Below are 15984 nucleotides of genomic sequence, written 5' to 3'. Positions count from 1 at the left end.
GTGGGTGGGGGCAGACTGCAGTAGAGCCAGGCTGGATCAAAAAGCGCTTCCTCCCACAAGACACTGGGAAGGAACTTCCCTACACCAAAGACATCTGAAGGCCTGTCAACCAGTGTACCAGCCTTTTCTGTCTGGTTCTGCTGGGTCCCTGGGCCACCTTTCCTTCACGAGCTTATCTGGACCCACTTCTGTGGACATGAGTGAGACTGAAAGCAAGACAGGATACAAGCTGATGAAGGTGTACTGCAACTAGCCCCTGCCCTGTGATAAAGCTATAGGAACACATGGCTGCCAGAACTTTCTGTCTGGCTCCTTTTCCTACGCTCTGTAACTGCTCCTGAACGGAATTTGGACCTATGCATAAAACAAAGATGTGATGAAAGCTGATTCTTGGTTCTCACCTCTGGTGGCCAGGTGTTGGAGACTTAGGGAAATTCTCAAGGCCTGTTTTGACCAAGTGTGACCGCCTTCCAATACCAACTTCAGGATCTCAGCCCCAGTTATGACACATCTCCATTGCAGGGTCACTCACTACCAGATCAGATGCCACGGTCTGCATGATTCGTTTCTCCAGGTAAAATGGGCTCCATGTGTATAAATGCTGAATAGACTGACCTGCAACGTCTTCTGTGGGCATAGCTTTAATCCCACACTTTCTTCACCTTTAAGGATCAAGGCATCCAAGATAATTCACCTGAATGGTCCATCCGACCAGCCAACTACTGATGTAACTGTGTGAATTTAACTCTTAATCATCTGCCACATAGAGGCTCTTCCCTACACATGAAAATCTAAAATACAGAACACTGTCAGGACAAGATATGGACTGTTTCTAATCAAGGGCATTTTCTATGTGAATTAGAACAAAAAACATGTCACTGAAATAAAGTAAAACTATAATCTAAATATTGTTTAAAACAATCCATTTTAATCATCTAAATTATTTACAATACAATAACATGGATCCTTTTAAAGACATTGGATTTTTAAAAAAATCACCAAGTGATACTTCAAATAACACATTAAAAATATATTAATAAAATTTTTTCAGTGCTCAAAACTCCCCCCACCCCTGACGTGGGGCAGCAGGCTCTAGACGAAAGTGTCTAATATACAAATCTTCCCAGTTTGCCCATCACACCAGTTGTTAAGGAAAAAGATTAATCAACTTGTTTTTAAAATTTCTCCCTATGAAATTTTCCTAGACAGAATGGCGGATCCCAGGACTGTGGCTAAGTGTGGATGATGGACCAAAGCAGAGACCAGACCAGCTGGATACAAATCCCCAAACAGAGGATGCCCCAAGTCTTCCCACCGAGGCTTATCTGTCTTCCTGTGACTCACTGGTTGTATACAGAGAGTCACTTGGAGCCTTGAGGATGATTTATGTACAGAGTAAAATGCTTCCCGCATTCCAAACATCAAAATGGTTCTGTCATTCCCAACAGAGAAAAAAAGAGCCAAGTCAGAGTACATCCTTCCCCCTCTGATGAGCTTTTAGAGATGGGTCTTATCAGGAAAACAAGCTCAAAAGAACTCTAGGTCATTCAAACAATGAGACCGTCCCTAAATTACTTTTAGCCACCCAGATAATTCCTTTTTGAATTCACATATCTTGAGCCTGACCCTTCTATAGTTTCAACTATAATTGTGCATGCCTCACCTTAAATAACATTGCTGGGATGGATTTGCTGCAGGTTTCAGTAAGGAGGGCCTAGGAAGAACGGTCATTGCTTATGGTGACTTTTTAGTCCTCATGACTAGTTTCCTGGCTCCTTCCCACCAGGAGCTGCTCCCTTCCTTTTTACGTAAGCCAGTGCTTATGGTTGGGACTTTAGTCCCATCACCAGTTCCCTCTCTCCCTCTGTCCTCCAAGAGATGTTATTTGTCAACATGATAGCTTCTGTTCAACTTCTCGAAGATGCACCTAGTGATGGTCCTTGAACTTCCTGGATTCACTTTCTACCTGTAAAGCTGTGGGGAGGGCACTGTCTACCCTTTCAGCACAAGTCACTCAGACACTGTTCTTCAAGGACACCTGCCTGCCAGATGGCCACTATGACAGGGGTAGGATGGATAACACGGCCAGTTGCCCTTTGTTGACTGTGTAGATACTACATAGATAAGCATCTTCATTTTTGCACAAACTTAATCTGGTAACTTAATTGCTTTAAAAAAAATCAAACCATAAATAAATCTAAATGCTAAATAACTCTCAACTTTAACCTATGGCTCCTTGGAAGTTGACAACAAAGGAAAAAGAAAAGTCAGGCCCAAATCAAGTCTCTTGACCACAGTTACCAGAAATTAGCCAAGGGATGGGAGACACCACCAAGAACCTTGGTTCCTTCCTGCCTTGTGTTTTTGTGGGGAGTGTTGGAGTCTCTGCAGATGAAAATTGTGAATCACAAAGATGAATGTCCTTCCTTCAAACGTGGTGACTCAGAAATGTTACAAGGACGACAGCACCTTTTCAGTGTCTGTCCCCTTATCACACAGAGCTTTGCAGCATGTGGATCTGGGAGATCCAGGAAGAGTAAAGGGTAACTATCTGGGGCATATGGTGACCACAGACCCATGCTCTCAGGGCCCTGAGTAGAAAGCTTCCCATTCTAGGGGCAACTGAGATGTGGGTCATTCTACAAACTCAGTCTCACCTTCAGAGACTGGGGTAGGGGAGTGGGGAGGCAAGATCAGCTCAATGTCTTTTCTAGTTTCATCTAGAGACCTCTGGAAGAATTTAATGACATTCTGTTAGGGTTTATTTGGTTAATCACTTTGAAAAATTCCACTTTGAACATGTGTAAGCTAGAAAGAAAGTGACATATATGCCTTCATTGAAGTAATTAAAGTCAAAAGGCTGGTCTATCAAGTGTTGTCTGGAATCCTGAAAGTTTTCTGGGCTTCTCTTTATCTCAGTGCAACCCACAGGTAACAGATTCTGTCATTTGCTTTCAGAATGACCCAGAACTCACAATTCCCCTAGCACTGCCCAGGTCAGCCCCGTTCAGTTGGGAAATCACTCTAGAATCTGCCCCTCAGACATGGGGCGACACCGATAACAGGAAGAAGGGTCCTGATGTTCTTGGGAGGCCAATAACCCACTTCTTTTTAGCAGCCTCTCCTGCTCCCATTTAAAAATCCCTGCACCTCCAAGATGGGCAGGGGCTACGCCCATTTGTTACAAAAAGGAGGCATGAGACTCTGTATTAAAAAACAGAACGGCACAATGGGAATGCTTTAATTGTCACCCACACAGACGAGCGGAAGCTACAGACAAAGAGCCACTACAGATGATGCCCGGAACAGAAGTGAGAATGGCCCAGAACTCTGCCTCTGGTAAAGGTGCCAGGTTTACAGGACTTATTGTGGTGCCCTCACCAGACCCCTCCTCCTCCTCCTCCTCCTCCTCCTCCTCCGTGGCTGCTGGCATCTCCTGCATCTCCTCTGGGGAAGCCTGAGGCCGGCTCGGGTAACTTCTGCTGCCTGAGACAGTCACGTGTGCTCGGGACCTCTCACCTGAGGTCTCTGGGTGCTGAACTGGCGTGGAGGTAGCTAGGCCCGGGAGAGAAATGTGGTCACCTGTGTCATCTTCTTCAAAGTCGTTAAGGCAGTACACTTCATCCAGGTCAACATCCAGTGTCCGGAAGCCCTTGGTGACCACACCGGGCCGGGGGTCCAGGATGCCCCCAAGGTGAGGCTGGGCCAGCTGCTGCCAGTGGTGAAGGGTGGCAGAACCTTGCAGGAAAAAAAAAAAAAAAGAGAGAGAGAGAGAAGGAGGGAATAAGGGGGAGATTTAGGATGGAGTCTAAGACGCTGTGGCAAGGATAACAGCACTGGGACAATTCATCTTTTTCAGGGTCTGTCCCCTTATCACACAGAGCTTTGCAACATGTGGATCTGGGAGATCCAGGAAGAGTAATGATGCTTAGTGTGAACCCAGGGTACGGCCTAGCCTGCTCTGGGACTGCAGAAGGCACATCAGTATAGCTGCCTTAGCCCTTCCTGCTGTGAAATAGTCACTAATCCCCACCACACCCAGAGGGGGCACCAATTTAAGCAATCCACCTTTTATTTGTGGGGGGGTGGTACTAGGGGTTGAACCCACGGCATCACACATGCCAGACAAAAGCTCTAGCACTGAGCCACACTCCCAGCTTCTTAATTTTTATTTTGAAACAGAGTCTTGCTAAGTTGCCCAGGCTGACCTCAAACTTGCAAACCTCCTTCAGCCTCCTGAGTAGCTGGTATTATAGGTGTGCACCACCATGTTGGGCTCAAACAATTTTTTAAGTAAAATGTTACACTGTATGTCAAGGATGTTTGGTGATGCTCTTTATTTTAATCAACCAATGCCAACGCCCCAAACCAACACAGATCATTTTACAAATACAAGAGGGAAAAAACAAGGGGCTGGGAGTGTATATATACCAATTCCGTGCCAAATCCACCCCAGGAGACACACAGAGTAAAGCAAAAGGAAATTAAAGCACATGGAGGTAAGTGGTAGTCTGATTGTCACCTCCTTTACTTGGGTTTTCTGCATTCTGCCAGCAACCTTGAAAGGCTGCAGGGTTAGGGAGGGGGAACTGGGTTGAGAGAGGTGTGATTTAAGAACACGGTAAGTCTGCACAGAGGTCTAAAGCCGAGCAGCCAATCTCTTCAGTGACACCAGACCCTGGGACTCAGATGACATTGTGGAAGGTCTGTAATAACACCGGAGTGTGTCTTTGAGGACTTCAAGGTGTCCCAGGTGCGGTACAAAGATAAGTGTTCCAAGGCCAAGCATGCTTGGGAAACCTAGGTTCAGAGGTGTGTTTGGGGAAGAACATCTCACCACCTGCTCTGGTGGCCTGAGTTTCTGCCCAGCCTATTTGATAGAACAAGCCTTTTCTCCCCTTGAAACACTTAGTCATGCCTCATATGAAACCAGCACTCTGGGGCCAGCCTGGGAGACTGGGAGTTCTGGATCTACTATATAAGGACAGGAGTCACCCAAACATAGCCACATAAATAAATACCCAATGCTCAAGACAGAGATGTTTAGAGAGGCATTAAAAGTGCTCTTAGACACCCACCTCAAGATCTGCCCCAGCCGTAAATGTGCACAGGTAGGAAGGCAACCCACTTAACCTGCATCTACTGACTATAAATAAAAAATATTCTATGTGCAAAAAAGGAAAAAGATAACACAGAGGTGAACATAACAAAAGAAGTTATATCCCAGACCTGTCAGAACATCTAAAGCAGTTGTTCTCAACTGGGGACAATTCCGCCTGCCCCCCACCCTCCGCCCCAGGGAACAGTTGCCCAAGTCCGGAGATATTTTTGGTTGTCACAACTGTGAAGGGAGAGAAGGATGCTTATGACACCTCCTGGGCAGAGGCCAGAGATGGTGCTGAACATCCTAAAATGCACAGGACAGTTCCACCACAAAGAAAGATCCAGTCCCAAATGTCACCAGCGATGAGACTAAGAAGCCCTGTTCTGGAGCTGTGGTTCTTAATGTTCAGATCTCCTGAGAATCTGAAGGAGGCCGCAGACCCTAAAGGGAGCGCATGTGCCAGCAACGTTATGCAGATATGGTCAGGGATTCGGGGGGGATCCCAAGTCCCCAGTGCCACAGCATCTTGTATCTCGATACAAAGCTACCTTGTATCGAGACACATCTGCACGCCTGTCTCAGTGTTTTGACATGCATCACATCAACTAAATGGTTTTACATATAAGTCCATTAATTCACTCCTCAAAACCACCCTAGGCAGCAAGAATTATCACTCACTCACACTTGCCAGGTGGAAAATGGAGCATTCCTGAAGTTTGATGATTTTTCAAAGTCAATGAGTGATGGCAGAGCCAGGGTTCAGTGACAAAGGCCAGGTTCTTACACTGCCCCCTCCCTAATGTACAGGTCGGAGAACAAGCCAGGTCATCAGTGTTCGGCTAGGAAGCCGGGCAAGGTGAGCAGAAGTGGCTGGCCCCCAGCTGCATTAAAAAGTCAACAGCAAAATTCCCAGGTGGGTATCTAGGTCCCAGCAGGAGACCCACACATTCCTGTGGGGGCCAGGGGCTTCTCTGCCACTATCGGGACTCCCATTTATACTATCCAAGGGCCCACTGGCTGTGCCGGCACATTCCTAGCAATAAAACAGTACCAGGGAGAAGATTTAAGCCACTGTCATGTCTAACTTGGGACTGCACCCTAGGGTCTTAAATGATGACAAGAAATTCCCAGTACAACATGTCCATGTCTCCTCGACCTGTGGAAGGGAGGCCAAGAGACTCTGGAAAGTGAAGAACAGTGGAAAGGAAGTGTCACCTTTCCTCATTCCTCCTAAAAGGGCTCAGGATGCTTAAAATCCACTGGGAAAGGACTCAGGGAGGTTGGAGGTCTAAGCCCTAGAAAGAGCCCCATAGGCTTGGATCTTCCACCTGTTTCACAGGTTACCCCTCACCCACCCACCCATGGATGGGGCTCTAGAAATGAGGCTACAGTGGGTCTTTTGTTTGGATTTAAGGAGGCTACAGAAATGCATGGAATTAATTCATTCCCTGAAACCACATAGCCTAAGAAACTCAGTACAATTTCCCCTGAAATATGCTGAATGGTGTATCATACTTCAATTTTTACCCCACGCCTTGGGCATCCCCTATTCACATAAGAAAAGTCGACCTTTACTGACCCTTAAGTGTCAAACACTCTTCTGAGAGGTCTATGTCTATAACCTGTTTAATTTTCACGATAACCCTGTCATCTCTATTTTACAGACAAGGACACTGAGCACAGGGAAGTAAAAGTAACTTCCAGAAGGCACACAGGTGGCAAGCAGCTCATCCGGGCCTGAAACTGAGATGGGAAACGTGTCCATTCTCTTAATCATGTAGAAGGCCTCTCAGCAATGAGGCAGCCTCATATATGTAAAGCCTCAGGAGTCTAGAAAATAACGTCCCTGAATAGGCTCGCCAGTCCCCATGCAGGCATTTTATATGCTGCACAAGTGACTCCTGGTGAAAGCCATCTCCAGCCCAACTGTTCAATTTCAGATATGCCAGGCTGTGGGGCTCAGGAACCCTTTACTTCTTACTGGTTCTCAGGCTCCAGCAGGGGTTTGCTGAACCTAGCACCTGTGCAGAACACCTCCTACCTCCCAGCCCTGCCACATCCTCAGCCAGAACCAACACCTAGGAATTCTACCCATCTCCTGGCTGCCTGAAGTCCTTCATGTAACACAAAGAGGCATGAAAATTAAAGAGTACATATGAATCACATATTCAGAGCTGATCCCAGGTTGCAAATTTCCTAGGCTTCTTTTTTTTTTTTTTTTCCAGTTCACTACCCTGCCTAGCTTCCTTTACAGAGCAGGAGAAGCACTGTGCTGTTAGCTAATATCACCTAGGACTTAGGACCTGCTTAATCAAATGGGTAAGGAATGATCTGTCTAAGATCCTCATGATTACAGGCTGGGGAAAGAGGCAAACTTTGAGTTCCTGGTTGGCACCAAAACAAAAGAGTTCTACAGAACAAGGGTGTGGAGAGCAGGGAAAACATAATTATGGTCACGGCCCCCTTCCCTCTGTCTGCTTTCTTCCATACCCCACTGTTTTATCTGAAAAGTTCTCCTCTAAAGAGAAGAAAACCAAATCTACTATGTCAGAGGAGCATTGGGGCTTAAAAGTCAGAATAAAACCTGCAAGATAACACACAGCTTAGAAGTGTATGCTTTCCCTTATTACATAGTAAGTTGTTTCTTTGAAAGTATCGCCTCAGTTATAATGAATCAGAAAGAAGAACAAAACAGAGGGAAGAAATACCACCTTCCTCAGTCTTTTTAACACTGATTTATCCCTCTTTCCAGTTGGAATATTTTGTTTGTTCTTTACCTGCTTAAAACTCATAAGATGCAGACACAAGGGTGCTAGGCTAGCATTCTTAAACATCTAGCTCAGCTATTTTGGTTGACACAATAAGCAGATGGCAAGATTAATCAAATGGGTAAGGAATGGTCTGTCTGCTAAGATCCCACCTAGCATTCTCCAAGGGCTTCAGCCTAGATGCCTTCACCTAGGCTGGTAGATGGAGATCAAGGGAATCCTGTCAGGTTCTCATCTGGGTCAATGGAAAAGGATAATGTAGGAACATGATCCCAGCACAATGCTGGCCCAGGTCTCAACACTGATACCTGGGCCCTTGAGACCTGAGCTGCTGGAACTAGAGTAAATTTGAGGTGCCTAAGTTTTAATAAGTATCTGTTGGGTGCTAGGCACAATACCAAACACACTTCACCACAATCTATTTAACGACTATAAGCCTATTTCACAAATAAGGAAAACAGCTAAATAGATGGGTTATCTTATCAAATACTATAGTTACAGGGTACAGAAGCTAAGCGTCAGGCAGACTTCTATGTCACATCCCCCCTTATCAAATTAAACACAGTAACACAACAATTATAGAAGGAGTAATAAAATATTGCTTGTATTTTAAACAGCTAAGAAATCAGAGAACTACAAAATGGAGCCCAAAGGATCTTTATCATGAGGATGAGTTACAGGGTGTAGTGATAAGACATGACTTTTTAATGGTAGTAATTTAGCTTCTTGGGAACAGGGTGCTACAAATGAAATTTACCTTGCATATCAAGTGGAATTTTCTCTTATTCTATTATAAACTTATCACAAAAATATTTCTAAGTCAAAGGTTAGAAGAAATAAAGATGAATTGGTCAAAATAAATTTTTAAAAATCTCATTCTGCAATATACTTGGGAAATTAATCCAAAAAACATATTCTTAGATGATCCAATGAAACACAGTAAAATAAAGAAAGGAGAGGATAGAGATGATAACATCCAATGATCTTTGAGAGACAAAGGAAGGAAAAGAAAAGAAAGGCAGAAAGGAAAATTGCAGAAATGGAAGATTTTATTGAAATGAAAACAGACATAATTGAAAATCAGAAAACAATTGCCAAGCTTACAACTGAATAAATAATTTTTAAAAAAGAATGAGCCATCCCTTTTCTGAAATCTAGAAAGGCCCTAAATTATACAATTAAAAATTACCATGGAAAAGACAAAAAACAGCCCATTTTCTTCCCTCCGTTGGAAAATAAAGGATTTTGTCATGTCTTGAGTCTTTAACAAGCACAACCTAACCTTACAGCCTGCATTTTCAACAGGGAAAAAACAGATGTCTTTGAGGTGAGAAAAATTATACTCCTTTTAGGCACAGAATATATATTTTTATATTTGACATATATCTACATATAGATTATATATGGAGTACATAAATGATATTTCTGTGATATTAAAATTGCATGGTGGGTGCAATTAGGTAAAAGTGTCTAAAAATGGTTCTTAAAGAGGTAATAAATGTTGAGAAGTATTGATTCACAGAAATTTTGGCTTTGCATCAGAAATGTAATGCAGAATTCTAAAACACCTTCTCAAAGTCTCTGTGGGTTTCCACACTAAAGGAGTGAAAAATGAAAACTACAAACATGGTGGCTCTTGGCAGGTAGCAGTAGGCACAGGGAAAATGTTTTATAATACCCAAAGCAAAAAATGAAAAAAGGAGAAAGAAAACAAAAGCTGAGTTTTTCAATGAGTCTAATCAACCAAGAAGCCCTGACACTAAAAAGTGAACTGCCCCTGCAAAAGGGTGGCTTAAACTAGAAAGCTACAAAGCTCACTGGCCTACACAGCTACCCTTTCCTGGTCACCAAACTGCAGACTCTAGGAGTCTTGCTCAGAACACTGCATCTGTAGAAAGCCATACTCTTTGTATGAAGATCAAATCAGAACACATGAGCCCACAGATCATTTTCACGTGGTTATTGAAAAAGAAAAAAAATTATGGTAGTTGCTTGGCACTACTCCTTGATGGCAAAATGTCTAACAAGTGAAAGTGTGAGCTCCCTATATTCCTCAGGCATGGCTAATGGTTTTCGGGGTCTGTCGGCAGTGCCTCTGCCTCTCCAAAAGGTCTCATATCTAAGGCACTAAGGCAAAAGCAAGAGAATTAGAAGGCTACTGTGTGCATCTCCCTGGGGTTACTTCCGTGGCCCGGGCATGCACTGCCAAACCCACTGCGGCAGCAACAAGGCCAGGTTATGGGCCACCCTCAGAGGAACTCGAACCAGCAGCGTGGGTGGCTGTCACGGAAGAAAAAGGAGTAGGTGTGGCAGCGGTGGCCACGCCTACTGTGGTGGATGAGGGACCACAGGGAGTCGCTCAGGAGGACAGAGAGGGGCCTTGGCCCCTTGCGATCACCTTCCAGCGGCTTGACGATCTGCAGCTTCTCGGGCAGGTAGGAGCGGCTGCTGAAGGACATGCCCGAGAAGCCAGTGAACTCGGAGCAGCGCGAGTGCGTGCCCAGCGACATGATGCTCTCAGTGGGCGTGAGGGAGCCGCTGCGCAGCTCGCCCTTCTCCGCCAGCTCCCTCAGCTTCCTCTCCTGCTCCTCCTCGAAGAACCTCCGCTCGGACAGGTAGTTCTCCCGGCGGAGGGACAGCCGCCGCAGGGCCGTCTCCAGGTCATGGGAGCCGGGCGTGCCTGGTGTGCCTGGCTTCTTGCTCCGCTCCTCATTCCTGCAAGAAGAAATGCCATGAGGGTGCAGCGGGGCAGCAGCCGGCAGGGCTGTTGAGATGGGACAGACCCGAAGGACAGCTCCAGGGAGGGAGCTTGGCACTGCACGCCGGACCAAAGAAACCAAGGCCAGCGGCTGGAATGTAGGCAGGAATGGAGAAATAAATGCCTGTCGCCAAGAACTACTTCCCTCTGTGGGTTTGAATTAGTTTTTCTTTCAGAAGGGCCATGGCACTAGAGTAGAATGAAAATCTAAGTAAAATTCACCCCCTAGTAGCATCTCCCTCCTGAGACTGCAGGAAGAAACCTTCTATAGGCTGCAGAATGGCAGCCAGCAAGTTCAAGAGAGGTATCTCTTTCCTCTTGAATTAAAGGAGCTGAACTTTCAACTCTAAAGGAAAACAGCTCTGATCAAAGAGCTTCTCATCTGTCTTACCCTGTTGGTCCAGAAGAATCAGTTTTGATAAATAAGAGGACAAGGGTGTAGATAGTGGGCAGTGCAGGGTTGGGGTCAGGATCTGCAGGACTTCAGGACAGAGAGGAACTGACCACTGCACAAAGCGCCTAACCTGCAGACCCACAACATGGCAGATGTTTGCTAGGTGCCTGGGATGCTTGCATCCCACCTCCACAACAAACAAGACAGAGAGCCTGAGTCGTAAGCATTTTCAACATTCAACTACAAAGGGGTTCACAAAACAAATGTCAGTGATGATTAATGGAAAATCATATTTATCAATCCTCCTCTTCAACAGAAAAGCATCAACTTGTTACACCTCTTTCAACTGGGTAAAATATCAGTCTCAAGGATAAAGGATGAGCTTGGTGGGTTTGCAGAATGTATTTGGAGAAGTATAGGTCTAATTTTCCAGGCAATTCTCATCAAGCTCCCTCTGATGACTAATGAGCCTGTGGTTCAACCCATACTACTTCTCTTTTCTCCAAAACAGACATAGAAAACTCCCAGCTCACTCACCCCAGATCTGCTGCTTCAGTTTCCAAGATAATGCTGTTGGTCTTGTTATCAAGGACAACATTGCCAACATCACTGCCATAGAAGCTGGACCGGGGGGTGCTGACACAGCTGGACAGGAGGGAGTTCATGGCTGAGGACTGGTTGGAGCCAGGGATGTTCATGGGAGAAGGGGTCAGTGACCTCTGCTTGACAACCTGGTTGATGTTTCTCACAGTCTCAAAGACACGCTTCTGGTGACTGCAGAGAACACACAACATCCATGAGTAAGCAAAGGCAGAAATGACGTTGGAGTTAGATCTCCCACAAAAGACCAACTGATGGCCCACAAAGGCACCTGGCCCTCAAGAAACCCCTGAGCAGTCTACTATATCCTGTGCTTTCAACGTCTTTCTTAGGGTGTTGGGTGCCTCCTTCACAAAGTGAAACCAGAAGACTCAACACTCTCTGATTCCAAGACTGTAATGCACAGTTGTATACTAAAGGTGATACTAGCAAAAGTGACATTGCTTTTCATGTCCCGAAATCTTGACCTACAAGTAAAAACACTTAAGTATAACTTATGTTGGGCTGGGGTTGTGGCTCAGTGGTAGAGCACTCGCCTAGCACGTGTGAGGCCCTGTATTCGAGCCTCAGCACCACATAAAAAAAATAAATAAAATAAAGGTATTGTGTCCAGCTACAAAAACAACAACAAAAAAAGTATAACTTATTGTCTCCTAGCAAATTCTCTTCTTTCATAATATCCACTCTAAAGCAAGCTCTAGGAGGGCAGTGTTCACTGTTGAACACTGTGGCAGCAAAGTTATGGGTAGCCCATAACCTTGGCTATGTTATCCCGGTGCAGCTCAATAAATCTTTGTAAAAGGAATATTTATTGACCACTCCTATTTAAAAAAAATATCAAGACCCCAATCAGTCTTAAATTTCCAGAATGAAATGATAAATATCAGTTTTTTCTGTTTTCACAAACAGCTATTTCTAAGAGCAGAACCACACTTTGATGCTAATTCATTCTCTTTTGAGGAGAAAAGGGTAGATATGTTCCATAATGGCGTTTCCTTTGGGGCCACAGAGGGCTTCCTTCGCATGAGTACTGAAGTCCTTTGGACACTGACACACCCAGGGTCCCATTAGAGATCTGTCTGTGGAGTTTGGATACAGAGAAAACACCACAAAACCTGGTCTACAGGTTCCTTATAATAAGCACCTTGGAGCAGGCCAAGCACCAGATCTTAAGTTAGGAAGAGAGATGTTGAAGCTGATGTCCCTACATGCATCCAGAAAGGAAATTGAAGCCTTGTGCACACCACTGAAGAGCCCTCTGCACATAGTGGGGCTTGATAAATATTTGTAGAAGGAATATTTGTCGACTGTGCCTATATGCGCGTCAGGTCCTGGGTTTGATCCTCAACACCACATACAAATAAATAAATAATAAAATAAAGGTACAAAAAAAAAACAAGACTTAAAATTGATCTTAAATTTGTACAATGAGAGGATAAATATCCAATTTCTTTTTTTTTTAGAAACTGCTCTAAGAGCAGAATCATACTTCAATGCTTCACCTCTTCTTTTCCAACTTTCTAGAAGTTTGTAATATATCTTCACAACCTCTCAAGAGGAGATGAGGGATGATGTTAACTGCATTCTCTTATGTCCCTTTATCACCTGGGAAGGACCACAGTCATTGCTGTTGATACCTAAGACCCACACACATGCTAGTTTTTGAGCACCATGGGTCACAAATCATTCTCTGGGAGGTTTAGCGCTATAAAAGTGGTTTAGCCTTACGTGATGTCTGGAGACTCAGGCTCTTCCAACTGCAACTCCTTGCGCATCGTTCCCTCGATCTCTGCAGCCAAGGAGTCCTGAGAAAAGCCAGAAGACACATGAAAAGAGAGCAGCAATTCAAAGGGTCTGTCTCTATAAGAAGCTTGTAGCCAGGGGAGCCATAAAAGAGTAAACTGGGGCATCAGAAACCCACAGACTTTCTGAAACACAACATAAGGTTAAGAGCATTCTCCATGGTAAGAGACCCTGGCTATGCTATCACCAAGGCAGGTTCTGAACATGGCTGCACCATCAGGCCCTGAGTATAATGTCTAAAGTGCTGCTGAGTGTCTGAAAGATCCCATGTTCCCTTAGCCAAACCGCGGAGCTACAACTATGGCCACAAAGAAGAATAGAGAATTGGGGGGGGGGGGGGGCGCGGGCAGAGGGGAGTGTGTTCGGAACAGTGGGGACAGATGAATTTGAAAATACCCCCGAGCTTATAAATGGTTAGCTATGACATCACAGCCCACACGGGCCACACTAAGTTACTGTCCTCCCAGGCCACAGGGTCTGCTGCAGCCCCTTGGCTCACCCAGGGTTCTGGTACTGAGGTTGGATGAAGGCCCTCCAACTTTGCTTCCTAGGCAGGTACTCCCCACCTTTATAGAGCAGTCTGGTTCTGCACTAGATAGAGTCTCTTTGTAGACACTGGGTTGTGGGCACTATCATCTCTAGGCCTCTGTCCTTAACCTCCCCTGGCCTCCCACAAGGGAAGGCCCTCTCCCCACCAATCCACCCACCTTCTCTATGAAAGGCATGATTCCTATTCCACTAGGAGCCTTGCATTTCCTCCCAAGCAGACCCCAAACACAAGTTCTTGCTAGTTTTCTGAACAGCTCACTCATTTCTCTTTCCACCTAGGATGTGAGCTTTGGGATGAGGGAAGAGCCAGTCAATGATGACTTCTCACTTCCCCAATGGTCCAGGCTCCAAACTGAGACTCAACAATATAGACTGCCTGATGGAACCCCCCCTCCCATACCTCGCTATATGAGGAAGAACCTAACACAGTCCCTCCTCACATTGATGTGGCAGATGCCCATGGGGTCACATGTGTTCAGAAAAGCAGCTGAGCACCAGGGGAAGACACCGAGGTAGGACAACCTAAAGGGGAGGGCTAACTCCACGCTAACCAACAGAACTTTTGGCAGTGATGGAATGTCCTCTGTATTGTCCAACATGGTGGCCACTAGCCTAGCACTTGAAATGTGGCCAGTATGACTGAAGTCTGAATTTTTAATTGTACTTAATTTTAATTATTTAAATTTACATAGTCAGGTGTGGCCAGTGCTTCCCAGCGGGCAGTGCATGGAGTCTCCTGGGCATCATCTCCTGGGCCCCATGGTCCGCAGGGACACTCCAGTCTGAAGCTGAACCAAGTGTGGAGACTGCAGAGGAGCCAGCAGGAAGCTCCATAAGTAAAGGGCTAGTGAGCTTGTTTTCGATCCTAACTACAAATATGCCATTCTACTTCATAATTACACCCACAGATTGCCATAAGCATAAGCCTTGTTGAAGGGCTTCCCCAGGTGAGTCTGAGGTCTGATAAGGTGAGGATATTTTTCTGAAGACTTCTATTCACCATGTGGTTTATATCCAGAGTTCTGTGGAACAGAGAGAAAGAAGGGACCTTCGTATACACTAAGAAAAATGAGATACCAAACTACTAATTTCAAAACCATGCTGGAGCAAGTCACAAGCGGGCTCCATGACATTTTGGAGCCATGACCCCTCTAATCTGGCAATCCAGGGAAACCTATGGATGCCTTCTCAGAATACAGTTTTTAAATGAATAAAGTAACTAGGACTACAAAGAAGACAAATTATTTACTTATGTATGTATTTGGCTTCAGGACTGATAACTGATTTTGACACGGAGATTAGTTAGCATCACTGGTATTTTGAGGCATCTGTGACAACTGGTATTGCTATATAAATATCTATGATTTCTACTGGTCATAGACGGTGTTCACATCACATGTGGCTTGTTGCCTACCTTCATGGAGGAAGGAAATACTGAATACAGTCAGGGATTCATGAAAATAACACATAATTTTCCCTCAAAGTTCACAGGCCTCCTGAATTCCATCTGTGGATCCTAGATTAAGAACTCCTGCCATAAGGCAAAAGAACTGGGAACACCGTTACACAAACTACTACTCACTGTTTTATTCTACAATTAGAATGGCAGGGAGCAAAAGAGACAAAGCTGGGTGTTCTGCTCTAGAAACAGTCATGGTATGATCTTTAGAACTGTTTTAAATATCTTCAATGCATAATGCACTTTAAAAATAGCCATCTTCAAAAACTGGGCTTGCCAACAACTACAGAAAAAAGCAAACAAAAGCTTTACTTCAGCAAATATGAAAGCTGAGACTCCTTCCAGAAGGAAAAAAAAAAAAAATGAAGTACGTGTTTTCAATTCAACTTTTCCCTTACAATGGTTTGGTTTTCAAAGACAGATTTGTCCTTGAGAGCTGGAAAGGCAGTGGAGTGAATCCAGGTTACTTACAAAACAAAGCAGCCCCAGGAGCTCACTACATCAGACTGAGAAGCCAGGAAAGAAGGAAACCCAGGCAAGAAGCCTGCA

At 44.9% G+C, this 15984-nt stretch overlaps 1 protein-coding gene across 7 annotated transcripts in view; it reads right to left on the bottom strand.

The window, feature by feature from the left end:
* The window catches only part of Trak1 (trafficking kinesin protein 1), a 114031-nt gene that overhangs the window by 11223 nt on the left and 86824 nt on the right, over positions 1-15984 (bottom strand). For 3 of the 7 annotated variants that reach the window (XM_027932582.3, XM_071600090.1, XM_027932579.3), the window contains 4 exons: positions 13353-13429; positions 11562-11798; positions 10271-10587; positions 3382-3738 (listed from right to left, as the gene is read on the bottom strand). In XM_027932582.3, the coding sequence (XP_027788383.2) occupies positions 3382-3738; positions 10271-10587; positions 11562-11798; positions 13353-13429 (988 nt within the window). The remainder of the gene's footprint in view (positions 1-3381; positions 3739-10270; positions 10588-11561; positions 11799-13352; positions 13430-15984) is intronic. The other 4 variants (XM_071600095.1, XM_071600105.1, XM_027932581.3 and 1 more) reach the window with 2 other exon arrangements.

Source organism: Marmota flaviventris, chromosome 1, assembly GCF_047511675.1.
Source record: "Marmota flaviventris isolate mMarFla1 chromosome 1, mMarFla1.hap1, whole genome shotgun sequence".
In the NCBI taxonomy this organism is placed as follows: domain Eukaryota; kingdom Metazoa; phylum Chordata; class Mammalia; order Rodentia; family Sciuridae; genus Marmota; species Marmota flaviventris.
Note: the sequence above shows the minus strand (reverse complement) of the source record. Positions and strands in the feature narration are given on the sequence as shown.